At 37.8% G+C, this 24,009-nt stretch overlaps 1 protein-coding gene across 5 annotated transcripts in view; it reads right to left on the bottom strand.

Annotated features, from left to right (window-relative positions):
- USP9X (ubiquitin specific peptidase 9 X-linked) overlaps positions 1-24,009 on the bottom strand; it is a 156,911-nt gene that overhangs the window by 11,951 nt on the left and 120,951 nt on the right. For 3 of the 5 annotated variants that reach the window (XM_028113337.2, XM_028113338.2, XM_028113336.2), the window contains exons 29-39: positions 23,377-23,523; positions 22,196-22,418; positions 19,232-19,452; positions 16,370-16,560; positions 11,621-11,794; positions 8,686-8,827; positions 6,784-7,537; positions 6,261-6,384; positions 5,397-5,622; positions 4,726-4,876; positions 275-460 (exon numbers count right to left, since the gene is read on the bottom strand). In XM_028113337.2, the coding sequence (XP_027969138.1) occupies positions 275-460; positions 4,726-4,876; positions 5,397-5,622; positions 6,261-6,384; positions 6,784-7,537; positions 8,686-8,827; positions 11,621-11,794; positions 16,370-16,560; positions 19,232-19,452; positions 22,196-22,418; positions 23,377-23,523 (2,539 nt within the window). The remainder of the gene's footprint in view (positions 1-274; positions 461-4,725; positions 4,877-5,396; positions 5,623-6,260; positions 6,385-6,783; positions 7,538-8,685; positions 8,828-11,620; positions 11,795-16,369; positions 16,561-19,231; positions 19,453-22,195; positions 22,419-23,376; positions 23,524-24,009) is intronic. The other 2 variants (XM_028113340.2, XM_028113339.2) reach the window with 1 other exon arrangement.

Consider the following 24,009-nt stretch of genomic DNA (forward strand, 5'->3'; position numbering starts at 1 on the left):
CATTATAATGATCAGATAGACCAAGATGATAAAATGCGAACTTTAAATGCCAACACTGGCATTTACCTATATAAAAAGTTAATTCTTAAATTACTTCACTTAGTATCAACCTCAGGAGCAAGTAGACGTGAAAAAGGTATAGAACCCAAAATATTATAGATTGTCAGACTCTTGGTTTTATATTTAAACATCTTCAGAATTACTTTTAACTGGGTACTACGAATGGCCAGCAGTATTTTAAAACCAATGTAAAGGATGGAGTATTCTACTTTACCATTGATTGAAGACTGCATTCTTGAAGAGACATTGCAACAGCGGATCAGCTGTGACACAACTGAGTACAATTTGCCTAATTCAGCATACTGGTATTTGATTGGAGGACCTGGACCTTCATCTAAGGACACCAGCATAAAGGTAGCAGGTACATTCAATTTCAGAAGTTGTGTCTTCTCTGCCACACCTTCCATGAAGCAAGCAGCGGGACGAGGGGGAGAAGAGTTACAAAAGAGAAAAGAATTAGGATGATAAGGGCTTCATAATAAAGCAATTATCTAAAATATTTTTCTATGATTTTTATAATCAGAAAACTTTTTTCTTTTTACCTCTTGGAGATGTAATAATGGTTTTACCTTAAAAGCTTAAGAATTAATAAAAATAAAATCAGAAATTTATAAAATCAAAAAACTCTTACTTAGCATTCAGGGAATGATTTAACCAGAACAGAAAATCTCCATGGTATAATTAGATTTAAGTTTTAAAATGGTCAAAAACCATGACTTTCCAGTCAAACCAGGCATAAAGAAAATGAATACTTTCTATGGCCCGAGAGTCTGGGGGACTAGCCTAGACTTCAATCCTCAACGTAAGGGAGGATGATGAAAACCCAGTGAGAAATAAGAATTCTTTTATACACTGCCTCTCTATTTTCTTCCACAGCTAAGCTACTTGAAAATCAGGCCTAAACTCAGTGTCATCTGTTTTATTTTCCTACTCCTCAACCCATGCCAGTTTGGTTTCTGCCCCCCTTCCTGGGGTAAAGCTAAGGAATAGTTCTAAACCGTAACTGCTTCCTTTCCTTCTTGGATTCCTCTTTTCCTTTCTTTCAACCTCTTCTCCTTGGTCTCATTTCTGAGTTTTCTTTCCTCTGTCTTTGAAAAATGGTTGCTCCTCAAAGTTCCCACACCAGGCTATTGTCTCACACTGTATGCTTTTCCTGGATGATCAAACCCACTCTAACGGCTTCAAGTTCCAGCTATTTTCGTTCAGATGATACCAAAGTATTTCCAGTATCTTAAATGTTCTACCGGAACACTGAACATCACTATTTGGGCGTCCAACAGGCTCAAACTCAATTTGCCCAAACTTAACTCATCACTTTACTCCCCTATCCATGTTCTTCCTCCTGTGTTCTCCTCTCTCAGTACATGGCACTGCTATCTACTCAGTTGGAACCCTGGGCATCACTTAACATCTCTTCTGTGTTCCCCTCTCAATACCCAATCACTAAATCCTACTGACTTTACTGCTAATAAAAAGCATCAGCATCTGTCCACTTCTATCTCCTCCTCACTGCCAGTTCCCCAGTACTGGCCACAATGATCTTCTGCTATAAATCATTTTAACAATCTCTAGTGTTATTCCCCTGCAATCCATTCCACACTGTAGTCCGAGTGATCTTTCTAGAAGGTATGTCTATTAAAAACTCTACAATGGCTCATCAATGCTCTTAGGATAAAGTCTAGAATCCCTCAAGAGGCTTGCCAGAATAGCTTGATCAGAGATCATTTCTAGTCTGAATAACTTTCACTTCCTCCACACACTGAGTTTATTCCAAGTCTTTGCATCTGCTGTTCACTCTGGATAGAAACCCCAAACAACCAATTCCCACATCAACTCCCCCATTAAGTCCCCTGTACTCACCAAACCTGGTCTGGTATCCCTATTATATACTACCATAGCACTTTGTATTTTTCCCTATTATAGCCATTAACATACTTTATGGCAGTTATCTTTTTATTTGCTTCTATACCCCATTAGACAATAGGCTGTCCTTTTTATTGTCATATTCCATAAGTATAAAAAATACAGGCCCACAATCCCTTATCTGAAATCCCGAGATTCAAAAAGCTCTTATCATAAATATAAACAAAATTATTTCATAAAGTTGGTGTCAAAACATGTTTGGTGGGAAAAGCTGGCCTGAACTGAGAAGAGGCTATTCACAGTCTTCATTTATCCCCTCTCAGGGTGACTATTCATGCTTGACTGTAGAAATATTAATGTGTATGATTATAAGGTGCTGTCTTGGACCCTGCTATAGGGATATTACATAATACATGGTATATACAAACAATTCTGAACCCCAAAGCATAAGTGGTACATTGAAGTTTATGGATCTGGGGGTGCCTGGGTGGCTCAGTCGGTTAAGTGTCTGCCTTCCAGCTCAGCGGGGAGTCTGCTTCTCTCTCTCTTTCGCCCTTTGCCCCTTCCCCCTGGCTCGTGTTCTCTCTCTCAAATAAATAAAATCTTTAAAAACAATAAATAAAATTTATGGATATGTATTTGCCTTTAGCAGGGAAATCTTAATTAAATTACATTACATGCCAATGATGTATGCTTTGTGAACAGGCAGTATCTAAAAAGGGAGTTGAACAGAATAGGATTTTTGTGAATGCCTAAATTTGGTATTTCTAACTTTGAAATACAGATTCCGCTTGCTTGTTTGTGCAATGAATATTCTCTCCCTTTTCAACTACAAATAACCAAGCACCTCTAATATGGAAAGGTAAAGGAAAAGACAAACTACAGAGAAGTAGAATGTTGCTTATGTTAAAAGGGCCCCCGAGGTAAACTGGTGATTAGTAAGGTCACACACACAAAAAACATGGAATGACAGGGATGTTTGATTAGAGAACTTAATCTTGGATAAAAGGTATTTTTTTTCTTTTAAACTTTTTTTTTTAAAGATTATTTGTCAGAGAGAGAGAAAGAGAGAGACAGAGAGAGGCAGAGGGAGAAGCAGGCTCCCTGCTGAGCCAGGAGCCTGATGCAGGACTCAATCCCAGGACCCTGGGATCATGACCTGAGCCGAAGGCAGACATTTAACCAACTGAGCCACCCAGGCACCCCAAACTTTTTGTATTTTTAAGATTTTTTTATTTATTTGAGAGAAAGCGAGCACAAGCATGGGGAAGGGCAGAGGGAGAGAGACGAGCAGACTCTTGCTGAGCGTAGAGCCTAATGTTGGGGGCTCAATCCCAGGACCTCGAAATCATGACCTGGCCGAAGTCAGACTGAGCCACCCAGGTGCCCCTCTTTTAAAACTTTTAAATAAGTTATTCAAATTTGGCCAAATATTCATTATCATCACTAAGATCACTAAGATTTTATTTTTTTTATTTTTTTAAAGATTTTATTTATTTATTCATGAGAGACAGAGAGAGAGAGAGAGAGAGAGAGAGAGAGGGAGAGAGAGAGAGGGAGGGAGAGAGAGAGAGAGGGAGGGAGGGGCAGAGGGAGAAGCAGGCTCCCAAGGAGCAGGGAGCCTGATGCGGGACTCGATCCCAGGACCCTGGGATCATGACCTGAGCTGAAGGCAGACGCTTAACCATCTGAGCCACCCAGGCACCCGATCACCAAGATTTTAAATGGAATGTCTCAATAAATTAATCATGTTGGGAACGGTGCATTAATACCTGATTGGTAAGAAATTTTTATAATTTTAGGGGTGCCTGGTTGGCTCAGTTAGAAGAGCATGCGACCTTTGAGCTCAGGGTTATGAGTTGGAGTCCCACATTGGGCACAGAGATTACTTAAATAAAACTTAAAAAAAAGAAAAAAGAAAAAGAAACTTTAATAAATTATAATCATAGGAAATTTATCACCCCAAAGCCAATGAACAAACAGCAAATGACAATGGAAGGATTTTTGATAATATTCCTAACTGTCCATCTTTTCATTCAACAAACATTTACTGAGTGTCACTGTGGAAAAACTCTGATCTCTGCAATCTCGTTGGGGAGCAACACAAAAATGTGAACACAATAAAAAAACAACAGAATAAGTAGAAGACAGCATAACTAACTTTTAAGTATTCTGGGATCACTGATCAGGTGATGTTAGAAAGGTTACTTTGAGAAGGAAAATGTTAAACAGAGGTAATAACATAGATAATAGGGTAAATGAATATATTATCTGTAATTTCAATTTAGTTTACTTCAATAGAAACTTATGTTCAGACCAAGTCCTTTACCCAAACTTGGGTGAGTATCACAACCATCCAGGGACTTTTTGAAAATGTGGATTCCTTGCGCTAGCTCTGAGAATTCTGATTCAGTTGGTGTGGGATGGGGCCTAGGAATCAGTATTTTCAAATCCAGACAGATCTGGCACCACTGTTTTAGGAGATAAAAACATGATTAAGACACAGATTCTGGGGGTGACCGGGTGGCTCAGGTGGCTCAGTCAGTTAAGCATCCAATTCTTGATTTTGGCTCAGGTTGTGATCTCATGGGTCTCTCTCCCTCTGCCCTTTCCCCTACTTACTCTTAAAAAAAAAAAAAAAAAAGACATGATTCTGGCCTGTGTATACTGCAGAGATATGCATAAGTAACTATAAAGTACAAGGTGAAAAGTACAGTAAAAAATGTTTCATCACTCAACTTAAAAGACTTTGCCACTTAATAGAATACATTAAAACAGAACTGTAACAATTTAAATTCTTACCTAAATTGGCATACATTACAAACAGATTGAAATACTGCTGCAAATGACGCCCATGCTCTGAAACTTCCCTTCTCAAGAGATTGAGAACCGCCCGTAGTAGGTGATCGCTTAGGCTTAAGTTGTCATAAGCCTGTAAAGGATACAACACTGGCTATTTTCCAGTGACAAGATATAGGAACAATATAATTCTATTTGCATAAAAGGGGACACAGACAGACACACCCACACACACACCCATGTTGAATATAGGCAGAAATTTTTGGAAGGACTAATTACACAACATACAATTAAAAAGGGTTGCTTTTTAGGAAAGGGAATGAAGATCTGAAGTAGATTTCATCTAGAGCCTTCATGATGTTTTAATTTTTAATAAATGGAAGGCCATTAAAAAAAACTTTACAAATAATATACATAACCATGTGTAAAATTAAGCCACTGCTTCTAACTGAACGAACAAAGAAAATTCTGTTGTTTTTAAAGAGCTAATAACTGTTATTCACTGCTGTGAAGTATTTTTACTGAACTCCCAGATTATCAGATGGTGTGGTGTGTGTGTGCACACATCTGTTCACAAGGTAAATGTTATCAGATGTACATATATTTGTGACTTCAACTTTCAGGCAAGAGATTTGTTAAGTATTTAATCACTAAAAAGAAAACCAGGCAATTACCTGACTAGAAGGTCCGGGAGATGCAAAAGGTGAAGGACATGGCCCATCTTGCAAGGAAAAATGTGCAATAAAAACTATAAGTTTTGCAAATGCACCCCTTACTTCTGCACTGGGGCACTCCAGAAGGTATTCAGAAAAGCGATTTGAAACATTAAAAAGGACATTGTGAGCAAACCAAAAACGGACATTCTTGCTGTGACGAAGGAGAATACACAATGCATCATACCTAAGACAAAACAAAAAATTTATGAATGGCAATTCAATGATGTGTTTCGTATATAGTACAGATATGGGTCTCTATGAACCAAATAAAAATCAAAGACCTTCTTTTACTACTGGAGTGAGAGAACCAGCAACGGTTGCTTCTAGTACCAACATTCAATGACAAAACAATCACTCCCCTAACCTTTCCTGAACATCTTACCACTGGATGAGTACATAAAAATTGTTCAATTAAGGTATTATAATGGCCTCTATACTTTCACAATTTGAAACTTAGGACACTCATTTTATTTGTTATGTTTTTAATCTATGGCAAAATTTAATCTAGGGAAGCTAAAACCACTAATTTCTGGATTAAGTAGCTCAGACTTTTAAGTATCATCCTATAATCTCTTGTATACAGATGTCAAAGATAGGATATAAGGTAACAGAAGCAGAAGCCAGCCTCAGAACAATGAAAGGTCATGTTTAACCTAAGTAATTATTTTTATATGATTTCTCTCACTAGTGCTATCAAGAGTTTTTGTAGTCTGCATTTCAGATCTGAAAGAAGACTGTTGTGATTTGAAAAAAATAAAGCAATATATTAAAGAACCAAACTAAATGCTAGGATAATAGGAATGAAAACCCAAAGCAATGTACCAATCACTGGCAGAGCCACGGACGATTTTCTTGGTGTGAAATCCTGTGGTAAAAAGGAACCTAGCAGCAAGCTGAATACTAATCATAGTGATTTCTTCTGCTTCAGGCAACAGGTGATCTTGCCCTATAAAAAAGGCAAATACATTTTTTTAAAGGCAAATACATTAAAAAAACAAAAAAACAAATTTCTATGTCTAAGCTCCATTTTCAAACAAGTCTGCATTTCCACTGATTTCTAGAAGTCCTAACTTTGCTAACTGCCCCCCCCGCGCCTACTTATGAAGTAATTCTTAGTTCAGTAAAGCATGTTTCAAACTAATGCTTGAGTCAAAAACAAATTGTTAGAATAAACAAAAGCTCCCGTTTCCAAACAGCAAGACAATATATACTGCTCAAAGATAACTGAAATATGGCTTTAAAACATCCCAAAGTAAAAATGTAAACATGCTGATGCTTGCTAAGAAATCTTGCAAGTACAGTAAGAATTATGCTTCTACTAAGAAGCTAAATTTTTGATACTTACCTGGCGGAGGATTTAAGTAAACACCATTACATGTAAGCAGCTTTTTCATGAACTGGAAATACTCCAGACTGTACTGCATTCGGTTATGCATGAATTGCACATTCTGCTTCCGTACACTTCTCTCAATGGCTGATGGCATAATAATTTGATGGGGTCTTGTGGTGATAGCAAGCTCAGATATGTATCTTATCAACTCATCACCCTGGTCTATGGTATCCAGTCGTTCATAAAAAAGTATGTAAGCATTCCACCACCTTTTCTGGCGCCTGTATGACATGCGCTTCATCATGTGATCAAATACCTCTCCCATGTACTCTCCGCCAAAACACTGGTTTTTCATTTCTTCATCGTCATCCATTTTACACTCTGTTACATCTCCATCATCAAATTTATACCAGCGATTTCTCTCACCATCTCCACCATTCCTCTGAATGATGTAAGAATAATAATGTCCCCCACTTGCTTGGCCACTGTGTACCAGCACACCCACAAGTCTGTATTTCGTGCTTCCTGCCGTCTCACTTTCAGACTGCTCATTCTGCTGTATCAACTGACTTTCTGGGTTTACATTATCTCCTTCCAGCTTTGCAACACCTGCGACTGTGTAAGGTTCCATGTCCAGCTCTCGAGGAAATTCAAAATAATCATTGAATTTGATTGCACATTCTCTTTCCCAATCATAGTCGAATCGTTTCAGTTGGATAGCAAGAACGGGAGGTAATTTTTTAATTAGCAAGCGCTTTACGGTATCAACCTAAAATAAACAGAGCAAGTTACTAGATGTTCTTTTATAATCCACTGCATAAAACGAACTACAAGCCTATATTACTAAATTCTCATGAAGACTAACTGGAGGTTACAAGTGGAAACAAACACTCAGCAATGAATATAATCAAGGTTATTCTGTCCAGGTGGGCATTTCAAAAAATGCTAACTAAAACCAATAATATGGAAATAGTTGATGGCATTTGCTACAAGTTGCAAAAATTAGCGACACAGACATTACTCATTGCCTGGATTCTATACCGTCATTGCTATCTAACCACTGTTACTTGTTTGGTATTTACTGTTATGCTAAATGAAGATGTGCTGAAGAAATACTATAGCAGCTAATATCTATTGGGCCATTAGGTGCCAAGTAATATGCCAAGTGCTGCCCAAGGAGTCACACATGTAATCCTCACAAGCTCCCAGGCAGGAGCTCCTGGTGGTAGTGGGGAGCAGCAGGAGAGGGGCTGAGTCACCGGCCTCACAGCTCGCATCTCAACTAGACTTTAATACCTCTTTAAGTGGCGTGTAAATGTCAAAATGATACAGGTGACTCGGAGGTGAGAAAATCTGGGAGCCCAGGCAGATACACGTTATTTACTGTCTGTGTAAACGGTCTCTCCCTAAGAGCCGTTAAGTGCCCTGAGATAACTATCAGGTGGGCCTAAAAATCTGATCCCAGTGGTTTAAAAACACAGGTGGTAGAAGAACTCTTATGTGACCAAACCGAGTAATGAAGGTTTCAGTAAACTTCTTGGTCCTTACAAGTAAATGGATAGGATAGGAGAAATGTTTTCCTGTCAGCGCTATAGCTTTGAGGGGTTCAACAGCAGTCTGGCTGGATACGGACGGCAAGTGTCTGTGGAACTCCAACAAGAGAAGGTGATAGTAAGCTATTATGACTTCTAAGATGTTCACTCTTACTTACCCGTTTCCCTAGCCCTGCTGGCACTACCCTCTCTTAATCTTCTTTCCCTGAAAAATCATAATCTTTGTACCAGTTACCTTAACTACCTTCTGCTACCACTATAACAAAGCAGGGTAGGGAATAAAAATAAAAAACAAAAGCAACCAACCTTCAAATCCATGAAATTTAACCATAGTTACTTAAAAAAAACCCTGGATAATTCATACCTTTTTATTGCATTTTTCACAATGATACGCATTTGCACCTTCTAATAAATCTCCTTTGACATACTGTTCCAAAGAATCAAGAAGATTTTGGTGATTTCTAATGTCTACATTCAAAGTCGTAAATGATTCTTCACATTCGTATCTAAAGATAGTAAGAAATAAAAAGAATTTCTTAGTTTTCTAAACATTTTTAGTTATAGACTTAATGAAAACTGCATTTGCAATATTTATAATATGACATGAAACCCGAAATCACAGAATGCTACCAATAAATGACACATTTATTTGGCCACTTACCTAGTGTTGGGCACTACATTGGGTTGTTTACAGCCCATATATACATCAGGTTCTTTGTCTTCATGACAAACCTGCTAGAGAAATAGCACCAACTCCACTTCAGAGATGAGAGAACTGGGGTTTGGAAAGGGTAATTTGGTCAAGATTACTAGGCAAAATCGTGTTTTGAAGCCAGGTCTGTCTTGCTTCATGGCTTAAGCTCTTTACAGTCTACCATGCTGCTTCCACTATCATCTAGTTAGGCAGTAATTCATGCCAAGGCCAAAGCATGAATTCATCAACTTCTGAAAAGGATATTTTAAACTATTAATGGGCTGAATTTTTAAATGGTCCTTCTTCTCTGTAATGGAAACCTTAATAAAGCACAAGTTTGAACACACCAATCAAGAGGAGATAAGCAATCTGAGCAGGAGCCAGAATCCCACCTTGTGGCAATTTTCTACCCAGGGAAATTTCAGATTTCTGAGGAGACACATTCATAAACTCAGAACATGGGATGTGGGAGAATACACTCTCAACCATCAAATTTATTCATTCAACAAATATATTTGGAGTGCCTTCCATGTGTAAAAGTACTCCGGGATAGTCAATGTTGAAGACAAGTCCCTCGTATTTGGGGCTTTTCAATTTAGCTATGGGAAAAAAGGTACACAAAGGTATTGGTAAGTGGCATGAATGGAATATGAAGTAGGTATAAAGCATATTGCTACTATGATCAGGGAACAACCCATAAAAAAGAAAAAAGAAGTCAGAACTTAGGACTTCACTTAAAAAGTAGGACATTCAAAGATGAGAGAAAGCCAGCAAAATTTTTTCTGTAAAAGGCCAGAAGAGTCCCTATTATAAGCTCTTTTTGGGGATATGAGGTCTCTGTGACTCAGCTGTTATAGGGAAAGCAGCTAGAGAGTAGGTAAAGAGGTAGATACGTTCCAAAAAAACTGTTTTTTATAAAAACAGATGCATGGCTGGATTTGACCAATGGTGCATAGTTTGCTAACTCCTGATCTAGACAAATAATGCCGTAAAACAGATAGACTTGGGACTCTTTATGTAACTTCTGGCATGTAATAAGAACAGGACTTTTGGGATCTTAATTATGATCATGCTCTCTGGACATTTTCACTTAGCAAAGAAAAGCAGTAATTTCCAAATGACTCTGAAAACGGTCTAAAACAAACCAACAAGGACTGATTAGAATAAATGAGCAAAAAGTTGGCTTATTTTCATCAGTAATCGAAAATCAAGAGGTTAAAAGTGACAGTTTAATTGTCCACCTAATACAAAAGGTCTTTCAAAATGACCAAAACTTGTGCGGGCTATGTGAATAATTACATAGTCTTGTTCTGAATGAATGGTTTAACCTCACGGTAATTTCTCATTTATATAGCATTACCTCTCTGCCAATCATTTCCCTTTGATCAAATATGAAACACTCCCACCAGCCATATACACACACACCTCATGACTATATAATACTGTTTACGCTTGTAGAAAATACTATCGTACTGTGATATTTTGGTGAAAATTTGATTTCAAGCCAACAGTAATCAGTAACATGCAAGAGAAATTCCAAAGTAAAACTTCCATGTAATAGGCATAGACCCTGTATCTACTAGTAGTGAATTTTAATAGTTAACTATTTTCAGTAAGAGTCCTTTTTTTTTTGTTTAAAGATTTTATTTACTTATTTGACAGAGAGACACAGCGAGAGAGAGGGAACACAAGCGGGGGGGGGGAGGGGGAGAGGGGGAGAGGGAGGGAGAAGCAGGCTTCCCGCAGAGCAGGGAGCCTGATGCGGAGCTCAATCTGGGATCATGACCTGAGCCGAAGGCAGACGCTTAATGACTGAGCCACCCAGACGCCCCTTTAATAAGAGTCCTTTAATCAATTTCCTTTTTAAGTCAAAAACACAATTTGTTCACTCAACTCTTGCTATGTTTTTTGTTGAAAAGATACCTTAAGGATAATGATCACAATCAATGCTATTTTAAAAGTTAGTTATTTCAGGGCGCCTGGGTGGCTCAGTTGGTTAAGCAACTGCCTTCGGCTCAGGTCATGATCCTGGAGTCCCGGGATCGAGCCCCGCATCGGGCTCCCTGCTCAGTAGGGAGTCTGCTTCTCCCTGTGACCCTCCCCCCTCTCATGTGCATGCTCTCTCTCTCTCATTCTCTCTGTCTCAAATAAATAAATATTTAAAAAAAAAAAGTTATTTCACTTATATATGGAAATTGTACTCCATGTCCGTCATCTTCTAAGCTTAATGTATTTGTAATATTTTAATTGCTTTAACTCTGAGATAAAGGGCAAATTTATGAGTAACACCTGTAAGCTATATATGCAAAATGCCATTTGATTTCCCCAGTAATGATCATACATAAAAGAGGAGCCGAAAGTTATTTGATGAAACCAAACCCCCCAAAACCAGAAAAACAAACAAAAACCTCCACGAAAACCACCACCACACACAAAACCCAAACCCACAACAGTTAAGTAAGGTATGCACAGTATATAATTCATCCAGTCTCAGGTATATAGTTAAACTGGTGGCATACTCCACTTTTGTACATAACTACTAATAAATATTTTATTTTTCTTAGTAAATAAACAGTAGAACTTTAAACATACAATCAGCACTTACCTATGTGGGCAGCCTTGGCAAATCTTCTGATCAGCAAAGGAACCTCCTAAGACTTTACTTAGCATAGCTGGATGTCCCAAGGCTTTCAGAGCTTCATCTAAACTATCCACCAATGAATTAAAAAACTCTAAAGCATCATGCTGTTCACGCAGATTAACAGGCTCACCCCAAAGCCTAAGAAATGAATGGAATAAAATACAGTACTTTCTCAGGAAAAAAAGCAATACAACCACAAATAAAAATATAGAAACAGATTTCCCCCCCCCCCAACTACACGAAGAAGTAGAAAAAAGTAAACGTTCTTTATGTATAGAGTGCAGTGAGAGAGAAAGCGAGGCCCATAGTGCAAGTAGAGCTCCAGTGGGGAAGAGTCACCATCAAACTGCTGGTGTGGCTGATGGATACCATGGCTCCAGCACCGGCGGTTGCTTTAGGTAACCTGGTACACATGCATTTTCAATCTAGATGAAGACACTACCTGGTGGATCTCACTCTTATGCAGGTGTTATAATCTTTGTTTCATGTTGCTTAAATTTCAGGTTATAGATACAGCGCCAAGATTTATTTACTCTGAATTAAATTGCTTTTACCAAGTGAAAAGAGAAAGCTTTAACTTTGGAGTTCATCTCTTTTGAGTAATCTGAGGACTGACAAATCAATTTTGAGAAAATAAACTATCAATTGTGTATACCAAAAAAATGAGAACTAACTGCTAAAATCCTAGGCACTGCTGGAAACTATCAATGAAATCTAATTTTGTATTTAGAGTGACATAAAGAAGTATGAATGCATTCTAAGTGAGAGATATGACACATGTATTTTAAATATGCTAGAGGAAATGTCTTCTGATCAATTTTTGTAACACTTTTTCTATGTAGCAAATAATCTCGTTCTAACTATGTATTATATTTAAAAAAAAAATTTTTTTTTAAGTAGGCTCCATGGAGACCAACGTGGGGCTTGAACTCACAACCGAGATCAAGACCCAAGCTGAGATCAAGAGTCAGACGCTTAACCGACTGAGCCATCCAGGTGCCCAATCATATTTGACTTAAATTTGATACAGTGAGTTTAAAATAAAATATGTCCGTATTTGTTAAAACCAACTTGTTTCATTATTGGAAATGACACCAATCCATTCCATTAATTTTCAGATTATGGTCGAGTTCCCATACTTTCAGACATGTAGTCAACCATTAATTACAAAAGGGAAAAGATGAACAGATCTGTTAAGACACAAGTTAATATCACTAATAATCAGACAAACTGATACCATGTATCTCCCAATGCAATGCAATGAGAAGCACGGAACACCACCTACTGTGGTTTTCTTGCCAAAAACATTTAACCTGAATCTAATCATGAGGAAATAACCACACAAATCAAAATGAGAGCCGTTCTGCGAGACAACCAATCTAGGCTCTTAAAAAATTTCAGTGCCATACAAGTCATGACAAGTTAGGGAGATTTTTTTAAAGAAAACTAAAGAGGTAACAACCAAATTCTTTTGATTCCTTTCAGGATACCAGTCTGAGAGTAAAAAAAAAAAGTTACAAAGAATATTTTGGGGGAAATCAGAATATACACTGATGAGTATTAGGCATTATTATTTTTTAAAAATATTTAAAGGTAGATTTTCATTCCTTTTCTTTTTTAAGTAATCTCTACACCCAATGTGGGGGCTCAAATTCACGACCCTGAAATCAAGAGTCGCATGCTCTACTGACTGAGCCAGGCACCCCATTAGGCATTTTAAATCAACATTAAATTTCATCAAGTGTGGTAATGGTATTATATATAAGTAGGAAAGTGTCTTTATTCTTAGCGGATACATACTGAAGCACATGTAGGTATGTGGGGGTCAAGTATCATGTTTACAACTATCAGCTGGTTTAGAAGAATCAAAACCCAAGTACAGCTGACACTTGAACAACACAGGTTTGAACTATGAATCTACTTATACATGGATTTTTCCCCCATACAGTACAGTACTGTAAATGTGTTTTCTCTTCCTTATGATTTTTATAACATTTTCTTTTCTCCAGTTTACTTGATTGTAAGAATGTATTCTTACATGTAATCTATACATATAATACACATAACATACAAAATGTTAATTGACTGTTTATGTTATTGGTAAGGCTTCCAGTCAAGAGTAGTAGGCTGTTCAGTTTTAAGGGCATCAAAAGTTATATGTGGATTTTCAAGTGTGAGGGGAATCAATGCCCCTAGCCCCACATTGTTCAAGGGCCAATGGTATACATATAAGCAAGCCTGGCAAAATGTTAACAACTGTCAAATCTGTTTAGAGTGTAACATAAAAGGTGACCACTATACTAATTCGTCACCTTTTCTGTTGGTTTCAAATTTTTCAAAATAAAAAATTGGGCATGGGGTGGGGAATGTGGTTCACTAACCCACATGTATTAGGAGTATATTGTGTGTCTAAAGCGAAAATCATCCAGAAGTACTAGTCTAGATAAACTGGAAGCTCCACTAGGCACAGGAAGTCATTTAGAAATAAAAAATGCAAATGTATTGTGAGAGAGAAAACTATTTGTAACTGAATGACAAATTTTAAGCTAGAAATACAAAAAGTGTGAGAGTAATTTGGAAGAGGAAGAAGAGAAATGCTGAAAGCCTTATGGCAGAGATGGGACAAACTGGGGTAAGATAGAACTGGAACAGAGAGGAGGGTGAGGGGTGTGCCAGGTGATGGGATAGAAAGAAAGAGTACAAGCAGAGCTGGGAAGGAGGGGGGTGCATGCAAGCCAGTAGTGTGGATTAAAGCAGGGGACCTGGTTAGGGGAATCAGAGGAATTTAAATGGTTGAGTTCACAGGAAAGCCATTATACTTTGAAGTGGTGGTTTCAAAAGAAATCTAAATAGCATCCCTAGGGAAAAGGGAAGCTGCTCCATAGAAGCAGGGAAGGTAGCCCCACAGGGTGGCAGTGTCAGGTGACCCTCTGCTTCCCCTGCTCTCAGCTGACTGGGAGAGACCTTGAGAGATTCTGAGGAGTATTATTTAAAAACCCACTGCTATGAACGATTATAGCCTTTCTCAGAAACGGTAAAAAGAATTAAGTGGTTGTACTGTGGTATTTTAGTACAGTGCATGACACATAATAGGCAATGATTTAAAAAAGTAAAATTTAAAAAAACGATCAAGATATAACTGAGAATTTTAATTTTAAAAAAAGGTATTTACCCCATCTTTCCTAGAAAATTGTACATCAGGATAGCAAAGTTGTCGTTTGCAGGTAGGTTTATTCTTGCTAGTAAATGCAAGAATGATAAAATGAGACTACTACCATTCTGTAACCCTGGTGAAATACTCTTGTCAATGATGTCAATGGTTGTGATCATGGGATACAGACATTATGTACCTCTCCCTATAGATGTAAACTTACCGTCTATAAAGCTTTGCCTATCATTTCAAAAAAAAAGAGAGAGAGAGAGAGAGAAAAACGCCTCAATCTCATCAAGTCTCTAAATCTCACTCCTTATTTATAGGAAATACAGTGGACTGAGGAAAAAAAGAAAATAAAAATACCACAGGGATCCTATCAATAAAATCCAGATGGTGGGAAACTTTACATGGTAAACTACCTACTTTTCCCCCAACAAGCTGCAAGGGTGAAAACGATGAGAATAGAGGAGAGTCATCAACATTTGAGGTGTATGTACTTCATATGGATCCCGATTTCAAAAAAACAGATTGTAAAAAATAACTGTGAGAAAATCTGAACACTGACAAGGATATTAAGGATTTTTAAAAGACATGGTAATAGTATCATGGTTATGTTTAAAAAAAAAAAAAAGCCATCAGAGATACATACTGCAATTATTTATAGATGGAAACGTGTGAGATTTGATTCAAACAATCTGGAAAGTAGATGGGAATGTAGTTTAAACAAGACTGGGCATGAGTCGTCAACTGCTGAGGCCGGGGGATGAATACATAAAAGGCTCACATGGTTCTCCCTACTTCTCTGAATGTGAGAAGTTTTCAAAATAAAAATTATTTTTTAAAGAAGATTTTATTTACTTGACAGAGAGCGAGAGAACATAAGCAGGGGGAACGGAAGAGGGAGAAGTAGACTCCCCGCAGAGCAGGGAGCCCAATGCAGGGCTGGATTCCAGGACCCTGGGATCGTGACCTGAACTAAAGGCAGACGCTTAACTGACTGAGCCACCCAGGTGCCCTCAAAATAAAAAATTATTAACATCTTAAGAGACTGAAGTATGCTGCCTCTCCAAACTATGACACTTTCTACCTGATTTTGAAGACAATAAGAGAAAAACACTAAGAAGTAAAGTTTATTATAGCTAACCCCTGTGGTAGAAACTCTGCCTATAACTTTTGACTCCCCAAAACTTTACTACTAAGAGCCTACTGTTGACTGGAAGTCTTATCTATAACATAAAAAAGCGATTACCACATGTATGTTTTATGTATTATATACTGTATTCGCACAATACAGTAAGCTGGGGAAAAGGAAATGTTATTAAGAAACCACAGGGAAAAGAAAAATACATTTAAAGTACTTTACTGTATTCATCAGGGGGAAAAAAATTCCGTGTATAAGTGGACCCATGTAATTCAAATGTTCTTCAGGGTCAACGGTACTACTGCTTAAATATTAAACATAAAGATACCCTCCAACATGTATTTTACAAGTTTAATGTTAGTGTACAGAGATGTTCATAAAGGTTTAAGCAGTATCCCTATTACTGTCTACAGTTTACCTGAACTGTTTCCAAAATCCTCTGGGCACATAGTATTGCAGTCGAGAAGCAGCTAAATGACCAAAGATGACTTGAAGGTGCCTTAGAACACCAATATTATACTCTTTCCTATCTTCTGTTTTACTTAATGCTGGTTTATCTTCAAATTGTTGAGGATATCCAAATACATCATCTCTGGGATCAACATTGCTCTAGAAAAGAAAAAATATGAATACATTAATCCAACTTTAAAGTATGTTGAGACAAGCACCAGTTAGTGAACAAATGATTAATCATTTGTATTTCTGTTTCTTCTTTTCAAAGCACTTAACTTCCAATTTATAAATTTTAATTTACAATGTAAGTGTTTATCTCCACCATTTCACAGAAGAGTTGTCATAAAGGAATAACCCTGACTGTATATTGGAAAGGTAGATAATAAAGGCAACGTAGCAGAGTAGAGTGTGCTGTTTAACACAGACGGAACTGGACCCCAGTGTAGGCGCTGCCACTGAGAAGCTGGCTAACTCTGAGCAGGTCAGCTACCTCACGCTGCTTCTTTTTTTAAAAGATTGATTGATCGATAGTGTTACTGAGAGAGAGAGAGAGAGAGAGAGAATGCACGCACAAGCAGGGGAAGCAGGCTCCTCGCTGAGCAAGGAGCCCGATGCGGGACTCAATCCCAGGACCTTGGGATCACGACCTGAACTGAAGGCAGATGCTTAACCTTTTTAAGGTTTCAGAATCCATTAAGTATTAAACTACCTCAGAGCCGACTGAGCCACCCAGGTGTCCCTACTTCACGTTTCTAAGCTTCGGTTTCCTCATGGGGATGTGTGGCTATGGGGAGGATTATGAGGTGCTCAGAACTGTGAATGAAATATGCATATTAAGAGTAGTACTCCTCAAAAAATGATGCTGGAAAAACTAGATATCCTTATGCAAAAGAATAAAGTTGTACTCCTCTCTAACACCACATACAAAAATTAACTCAATACAGATCAAAGACCTGAAAGCAAGAGCTAAAATTAAGAAATTCTTAAAAGAAAACATAGGGTAAAAATGTCACAACATTTGATTAGGTGGTAATTTATTGGCTAGGACAGCAAAGGCACAGCTAATGAAAGAAAAATGAGACATACTGGACCTCATGAAAATGAAAACTGGAACCCTTGTGCACTGTTGGGAGAAATGTTAAACGGTACAGCCACTGTGGACCAGCCCCCTTAAAGAATTACATGGTCCAGCAATTCCATTTCTGGATATATGCCCAGAAGTGAAAGAAAGGTCCTGAAGAGAGATTTGTACACCCACGTTCATGAGAGTACTATTTACAATCGCCAAAGGGTGGAAGCAACCCAAGCATCCACTGATGGATAAATAAACAAAACGTGGTCTGTCCACACGGTGGAATATTATTCAGCCTTAAAAAGGAAGAAAATCTGGACACATGCTACAACATGGCCAAACCTTGAGAACATTACGTTGAGTGAAATAAGCCAGTCAGAAAAAGACAAAAATGGTATGATTCCACTTATATGAGGTACCTAGAATAGTCAAATTCATAGAGATGGAAAGAGAATTGTGGTACCAGGGACCTTTGATACAGAAACAGAATATCCAGTCCCTGTCCATGAGAAACTCTCTGTCCAGGGATGGAAACAAGAACAAAGGCCAAAGGCAAAGAACCAAAAAAAACCCCACAAGTGCAGTGGCGTGCTGAGACAACACAGAGCAGAAGGTACCATTGAGAGCAAACGTGGGACATCTTATTTGAAATTGTATCATATTTTGTCTGCCTTGTTTACTTCTTGCCAATGTAATTGGCTCTCTCTCCCTGTGCTTACCCTCAACATCCCAGAGATGCGATGGGCTAAAGAACCAGAATTTCAGTTTCAATTTCCACTCGGAGCAGTGGTTCTTAATCGGGTATAGGTGTAAAGTATCCCCACTATGAAGCTTTTTAAAAAATTAAACAATGCTCAGACCCTAACCCTTGGGATGGTGCGGTTCAGTAGATCTGGGAAAGAACTGGGACAAGTATGTTTCAGAAGCCATGTTAAGTATTAAGCTACCTCAGAGCAAATAGCTGTGGTGACTGAAGAGGGGCAAGGAGGAAAGAACCACTGAAGATATTTACAATTAGAACACATTCTGGCTACTCCCTGCAGTTCTCACCAACAACATGAACAGGAAAAGATAAAATAAAAACAAAGAAATACAGGATGGATATAAACATGACCACAGCTAAGTCTTGTAATATTCTCTTCTTTAAAGAGCTATACCATAGTTATGTCAAATCTGATCCACCACCTACAACCAAACTTTCCCATAGCTTTATTGTGCAGTGGATACTTGGTAGGGAGCCTAAATTTTGTCACAAGACTACGTGATATCTGAAGTAGAGAGAAGTTTGTTGCTTAAGCAAGAAGAGCTATGATCTGGGGCAAATGTAAAAGTAACCTAAAAGTAAACACAGATAATGAAACTGGCATAGTATACAACTTAGCATAAATTAATGGAGATAAATTTAAAAATATCAGTAGAAAAGTGAAAATATAATTTAAATTGTTATATAAATGGAAGATCCTTATCATTATGCAAACTCCAAATTATATTAAACATTTCACACAAAAAATGGAGTATGTGAACTGCTGCTTTAAAAACATATAAACCACCATGAAAATTAACTATAGTATAAAGTCTGGTAGCTAGTGAGCACTAGATTATGTCAAGACATAGCAGTCCATGCTGGGAGACTCTAGCTTTATTTTCAAATATACATCAACAAGTCCAATGAAAGTACAACATTTTGTAAGAGAGAATGACAGTATCTGGTAGCAGAATTTCAAACAGAAAACAGAAATGCTAAAAAAAATTTACCTCATTGTCCTGCTTCTCATCCCCAGACATATCATCATCTACATCACTACCTGTGCCTTCAATTGCAAGAATACCGTTCCTGATGGAGGGAATCATGTAGAGTTGCTGAATCACAGAATTCATGTAACAAGTAGCACCAGCATTTTTCAGCCCCACAAATCCTTTAGGTGGGCGGGGTCCAACAGGTGGCAGATATTCCCACTCTGTAAGTGCTTCACAAGCTGAGACAAGGGAAAAGATTCTTGTAGCACGAACACAACCATTTTGTACACTTTTAGCTCTATTAAGCTGATAAATTAACATTACCAACAATTCCACTACTTTTCCAGCCAGCTGAAGCAGTACACTGAGTGTGTTTCCCCCTCAACAAACTGAAGGGATGCAGCAACTTGCACTATAGGGGTTCTTATCCCACCATTTGAAAACCCGTGTCTTACCTGGTGTTGCTTCTACAGAAATGTCAGAAGCAATCTCCTGAGATGGTATAACGCTAATTTCTATGTGCTCACTTTTTAAATTTTTAAACATTTTATTAGAGAGCGAGCACAAGCGGGGCGGGGGGGGGAGAACGACGGAGGGAGAGGGAGAAGCGGGCTCCCCACTGAGCAGGGAGCCTGATGGGGGGCTCAATCCCAGGACTCTGGGATCATGACCTGAGCTGAAGGCAGGCGCTTAACCCACTAAGCCAACCAGGCTCTATGTGCTCATTTTACTTTTAGTTTTACTGTTTAGTCCTAATTTTTTTCTACTTTTGTATGTTTTTTTTAAAGTGTTTTCAGATTCATTCTGACATATAATGTTAATATAAATACACCAACGTATCATAGAGCTTGTTTGGTTTTAAAGCATCCTAGGACCACCTGGGGTTCATATCCAGGTTCTGTTGTTTACCAATTCTTTCACCTTCAGGTAAGCTTCTGTTTCCTTTGTTGTAATAAATGTATTAAGAGTAATAGTTGCTTTGCCTATAACTGCAATGTTATTTTGAGGGGCTAATGAAATAGTGGATTTGAAAGTTCTGGGAGAATTGTAAATCACCGTATGTCTCCCTCTACTTAGTATAAACCTGTAAACAGCGTATAAAGGACAGGTTAAATATAGTATACTAAATTGAAAAGTATATAAGCCAATAAATGGAATTAGGCAAACATGTATGTGCCGATAGGGAACAATTGCAGATATATTAAGGGGAAAACAAAGTGAAGACACTGTGTATACAATATGCCAATCCATGGTTAAAAACAAAAACAACTAAACCAAAAAGATTTTGTATGTGGATTTTCCATACAGTAATGCTCGAAGGAAAGACACAAACTGATGATAATGGTTACAGCTATCCAATGGGAGCTGGGACTAAAATGGGCAGGAAACGTACTTTTTAGTATGTAGCTTCTTTGGTAGTTCAAACTTTTACCACGTAAATGTACTACTTAAAAAACAAGCAGCCTTCCTGTTTCTGCCATCTTCGAGCCTGTGAAGGGATACCTGGAACACGACTTGTGAAACAGCAAATGTATCTGGAGGGCTGTGTCCAAGGCCACTTTTTGCTGGCTAGTAGTGGGGTCCTCCAAAACCAGAGTGAGAACACAACTCATCTTAAAGTTGAAGGTGATGATCGCCTGAGCTGGAACAATTTTATCTGGGCAAGAGATGTGCTCCCATGTACAAAGCAAAGGACAACACAGTGACTCCCAGTAGCAAACTGAACAAAACTGGGTGAATATGGGGAAAGGTTACCCATGCCCATGGAAGCAGTGGCATAGTTCGTGCCAAATTCCAAAGCAAGCTTCCTGCTAAGGCCACTGGACACAGAATCTGTGTGATATCGTACCCCTCGAGGGGATAAGCTTATTGAAAAGTAAATGAATAGGGGCGCCTGGGTGGCTCAGTCAGGTTAAGCGTCTGCCTTCAGCTCAGATCATGATCCCAGGGTCCTGGGATCGAGCCCCGCATCGGGCTCCCTGCTCAGCAGGAAGCCTGCTTCTTCCTCTCCCTCTCCCTCTGCTTATGTTCCCTTTCTGTCTCTTTCTCTGTCAAATAAATAAATAAAATCTTAAAAAAGAAAAAGTAAATGAATAAATGTGTGGATTTGTTGAAAAACCAACCAAGAACCCTGAACAAACAAAAGACTCTTCTTTAGGTTAAAACAAAACAAAACCCCCACCTTACTACATATAGATTTGGTAAATAAATAGCTAGGTCTAACCTTTTAAGCAGTTTAATCAGAATCTCCTAAAATGTTATTAAAAATGTCCTTATATTCTGAAATACAACATACCAAAAAATAATTTCACATGTTTTTAAATATTTAACAATTACATCCTTAAACTTTGTAGATAAACACTGGTTTTCTCTTAAATTATTTGTCTGATTTCTTATTTCTGCTTTTCCAGTCATTTGATATTGCCCCCATCCTTTTGGAGCTTCAGTTCCAGATCTGTATGATCTGGTCTACAGTCTATCTCAAGGGCTTCATGTGAGCAGTAACTGAGGACATAAAATGCACTAGAATGTTATCTTCTCATATTCTAATCTTTAAAAACCAGATTTTCTTTGAGCTCATATGAAAATAATATTAAAAAAGAGCTTTTGAATAAGAGCCTGAAAAGGTTTTCCAAGGCATGCAACTCGAGTTTTAAATTTAAACTCTGGCATTTCTTTTGACTACTTATTATTCCGTAGTTTGGGTTTTATTCCAGGTTTGACTGAGATGAAATTAATTTGCTAAATACTCAAACCCCTTACAGGAAGACATTTAACAAACACTTGAAAAATTTTCTACATCAAGGCTCTTTGCTTGTAATGGTGTTAAATTACACATCCATTTCCTACAAATGTTAAGGTAGTTGCTGAAAGAAAAACATGAACTGAAGAGGTTTACCAAAAAGAAATTTTTAGGAAAATAGAATTTGAACAAATTAGAGAATTATCTGTCATCACAACACTGTATTTTAGTATACTTACTAGTTATTGCTGTGCCAATATAATACATTTCAGTCAAAGAATCTACTATCTGTTTGAGATTCCTCACACAGCCAACAGCTAATGCTACAAGTAACTCAAAACCAGCGTTAATGGTAGCTGGGGAGCTACAGACTGGAATTGCCTGTTCAGCAGGCAGCTCTCCGTTTCTCATATATTGCAGGTAAACATTGGATGCAGGGAAGATGAAATCATCAATTAATTCCTACAAGAGAAGAAAAAAGGATTACATATTAGCAATTACATATGTATGTTAGTTATATTTCTGTAACATTTATAAGTATGACACACCAAGTTGTGTGTGTGTGTGTTGTATACATTTATCTTTTTTTAAGGAAAGAAATGTCTCTTAGAAGGAAATAATGTTAAATTACTTGTCAGAAGTAAAGATATCATTACATCTGAGAAAATGTACTTGATTTTCTAATAAAAGGATCCCACTTCTAAACACTATTTACTGTAACAAATATACCAAATTTCTCTGATTATCAACAGCAAGTTGACTGTAGCACTTAACATTTTAAATAAGTTTATTCCTTTATTTTTTTAGAAGTTCTTATTTATTTATTTATTTGAGAGCAGAGAGAGAGAGAGCATGCACACGCACAAGCGGGGAGGAGGGGAGAAGGGGCAGAGGAAGGAGAAACAGACTCCCCACTGAGCAGGACCCTGAGATCATGACCTGAGCCTAAGGCAGACACTTAGCTGACTGAGCCACCCAGGTGCCCCATGTTTACTCCTTTAATCATATGTATACCAGAACTAATTTTGAATAAAAATATGTACTAAAATGATACTTTTTGCTTCCTTGAGTTACCACACATGTGAAGAAAGTCACTAAAGAAATAGGATAAACAAGATGCAGTCTCACAAACAGGTCTGTCGTGTTTTAAGTAGACCGATGAAGTGAAAAATTCAGATTTTCTAAATAAAAAAATTCAATAGTGTGTATTTACTATATTAAATACACAGTACTTTTATTTACATACAAAATTTAGAAACTGTATTTAAACAATTACTGTAACCTCTATAAAGATTCTTAAAAAGCAGAAGGCAGAAAAGGTCAAGATAATACACCAAAGACATGATATTATAAACCAACCAGACAGATTTGGTAACAAACATTTAGGAGGTCACAGTATCTAGTTTCGGACAAAACTTACTTTAATGAGATTAGCACCTCCTTTTTCACAACCAATATGATACTTTTTCTCAGGGGTTTGAAAGGCCAGTAACTCTTTTGTTACCCCAAGGTGGCCTTCTAAGATCGTCTCTTCCACACCGGTTTCACCTGTTCTTTTAACATCATCCTGCCAAAGAAAAAATAACAAATGCCTAACTTATAGAAGGGAGGTAGGGAGGGAGAGAGGAGCCACAATTCGAGAACTAGACACACATGAGGTAATTCCCCCAAACCTTTCCATTCTTTTCTAAAACTTTATTTTTTAAAATCATTCAGTGTAGTTAACATATAGTGTAATATTAGTTTCATGTGTACAATACAGTGATTCAACACTTCCACACATCACGCAGTGCTCATCATGACAAGTGCCCTCCTTAATCCCCATCACCACCCCCCCCATCTCTCCCCACCTCCCCTCTGGTAACCATCTGTTTGTTCTCTATAGTTAAAGAGTCTGTTTCTTGCCAAAGCTTTCCCTTCTAAGCAGGATGAAGTTCTCTTCAGAACTTTCTGAGGGCTATAAATGCTACGAATCTCTTCAGAAATAAATTCTCATACAATTCTTAGAGTATCCGGTGTTAACATCAGGAGTTAAGTGCTAGTCTATACACAC

This window comes from Eumetopias jubatus, unplaced genomic scaffold, assembly GCF_037043125.1.
Source record: "Eumetopias jubatus isolate StellerSeaLion01/CBP00866 unplaced genomic scaffold, mEumJub1_p1.0 scaffold_11, whole genome shotgun sequence".
In the NCBI taxonomy this organism is placed as follows: Eukaryota; Metazoa; Chordata; class Mammalia; order Carnivora; family Otariidae; genus Eumetopias; species Eumetopias jubatus.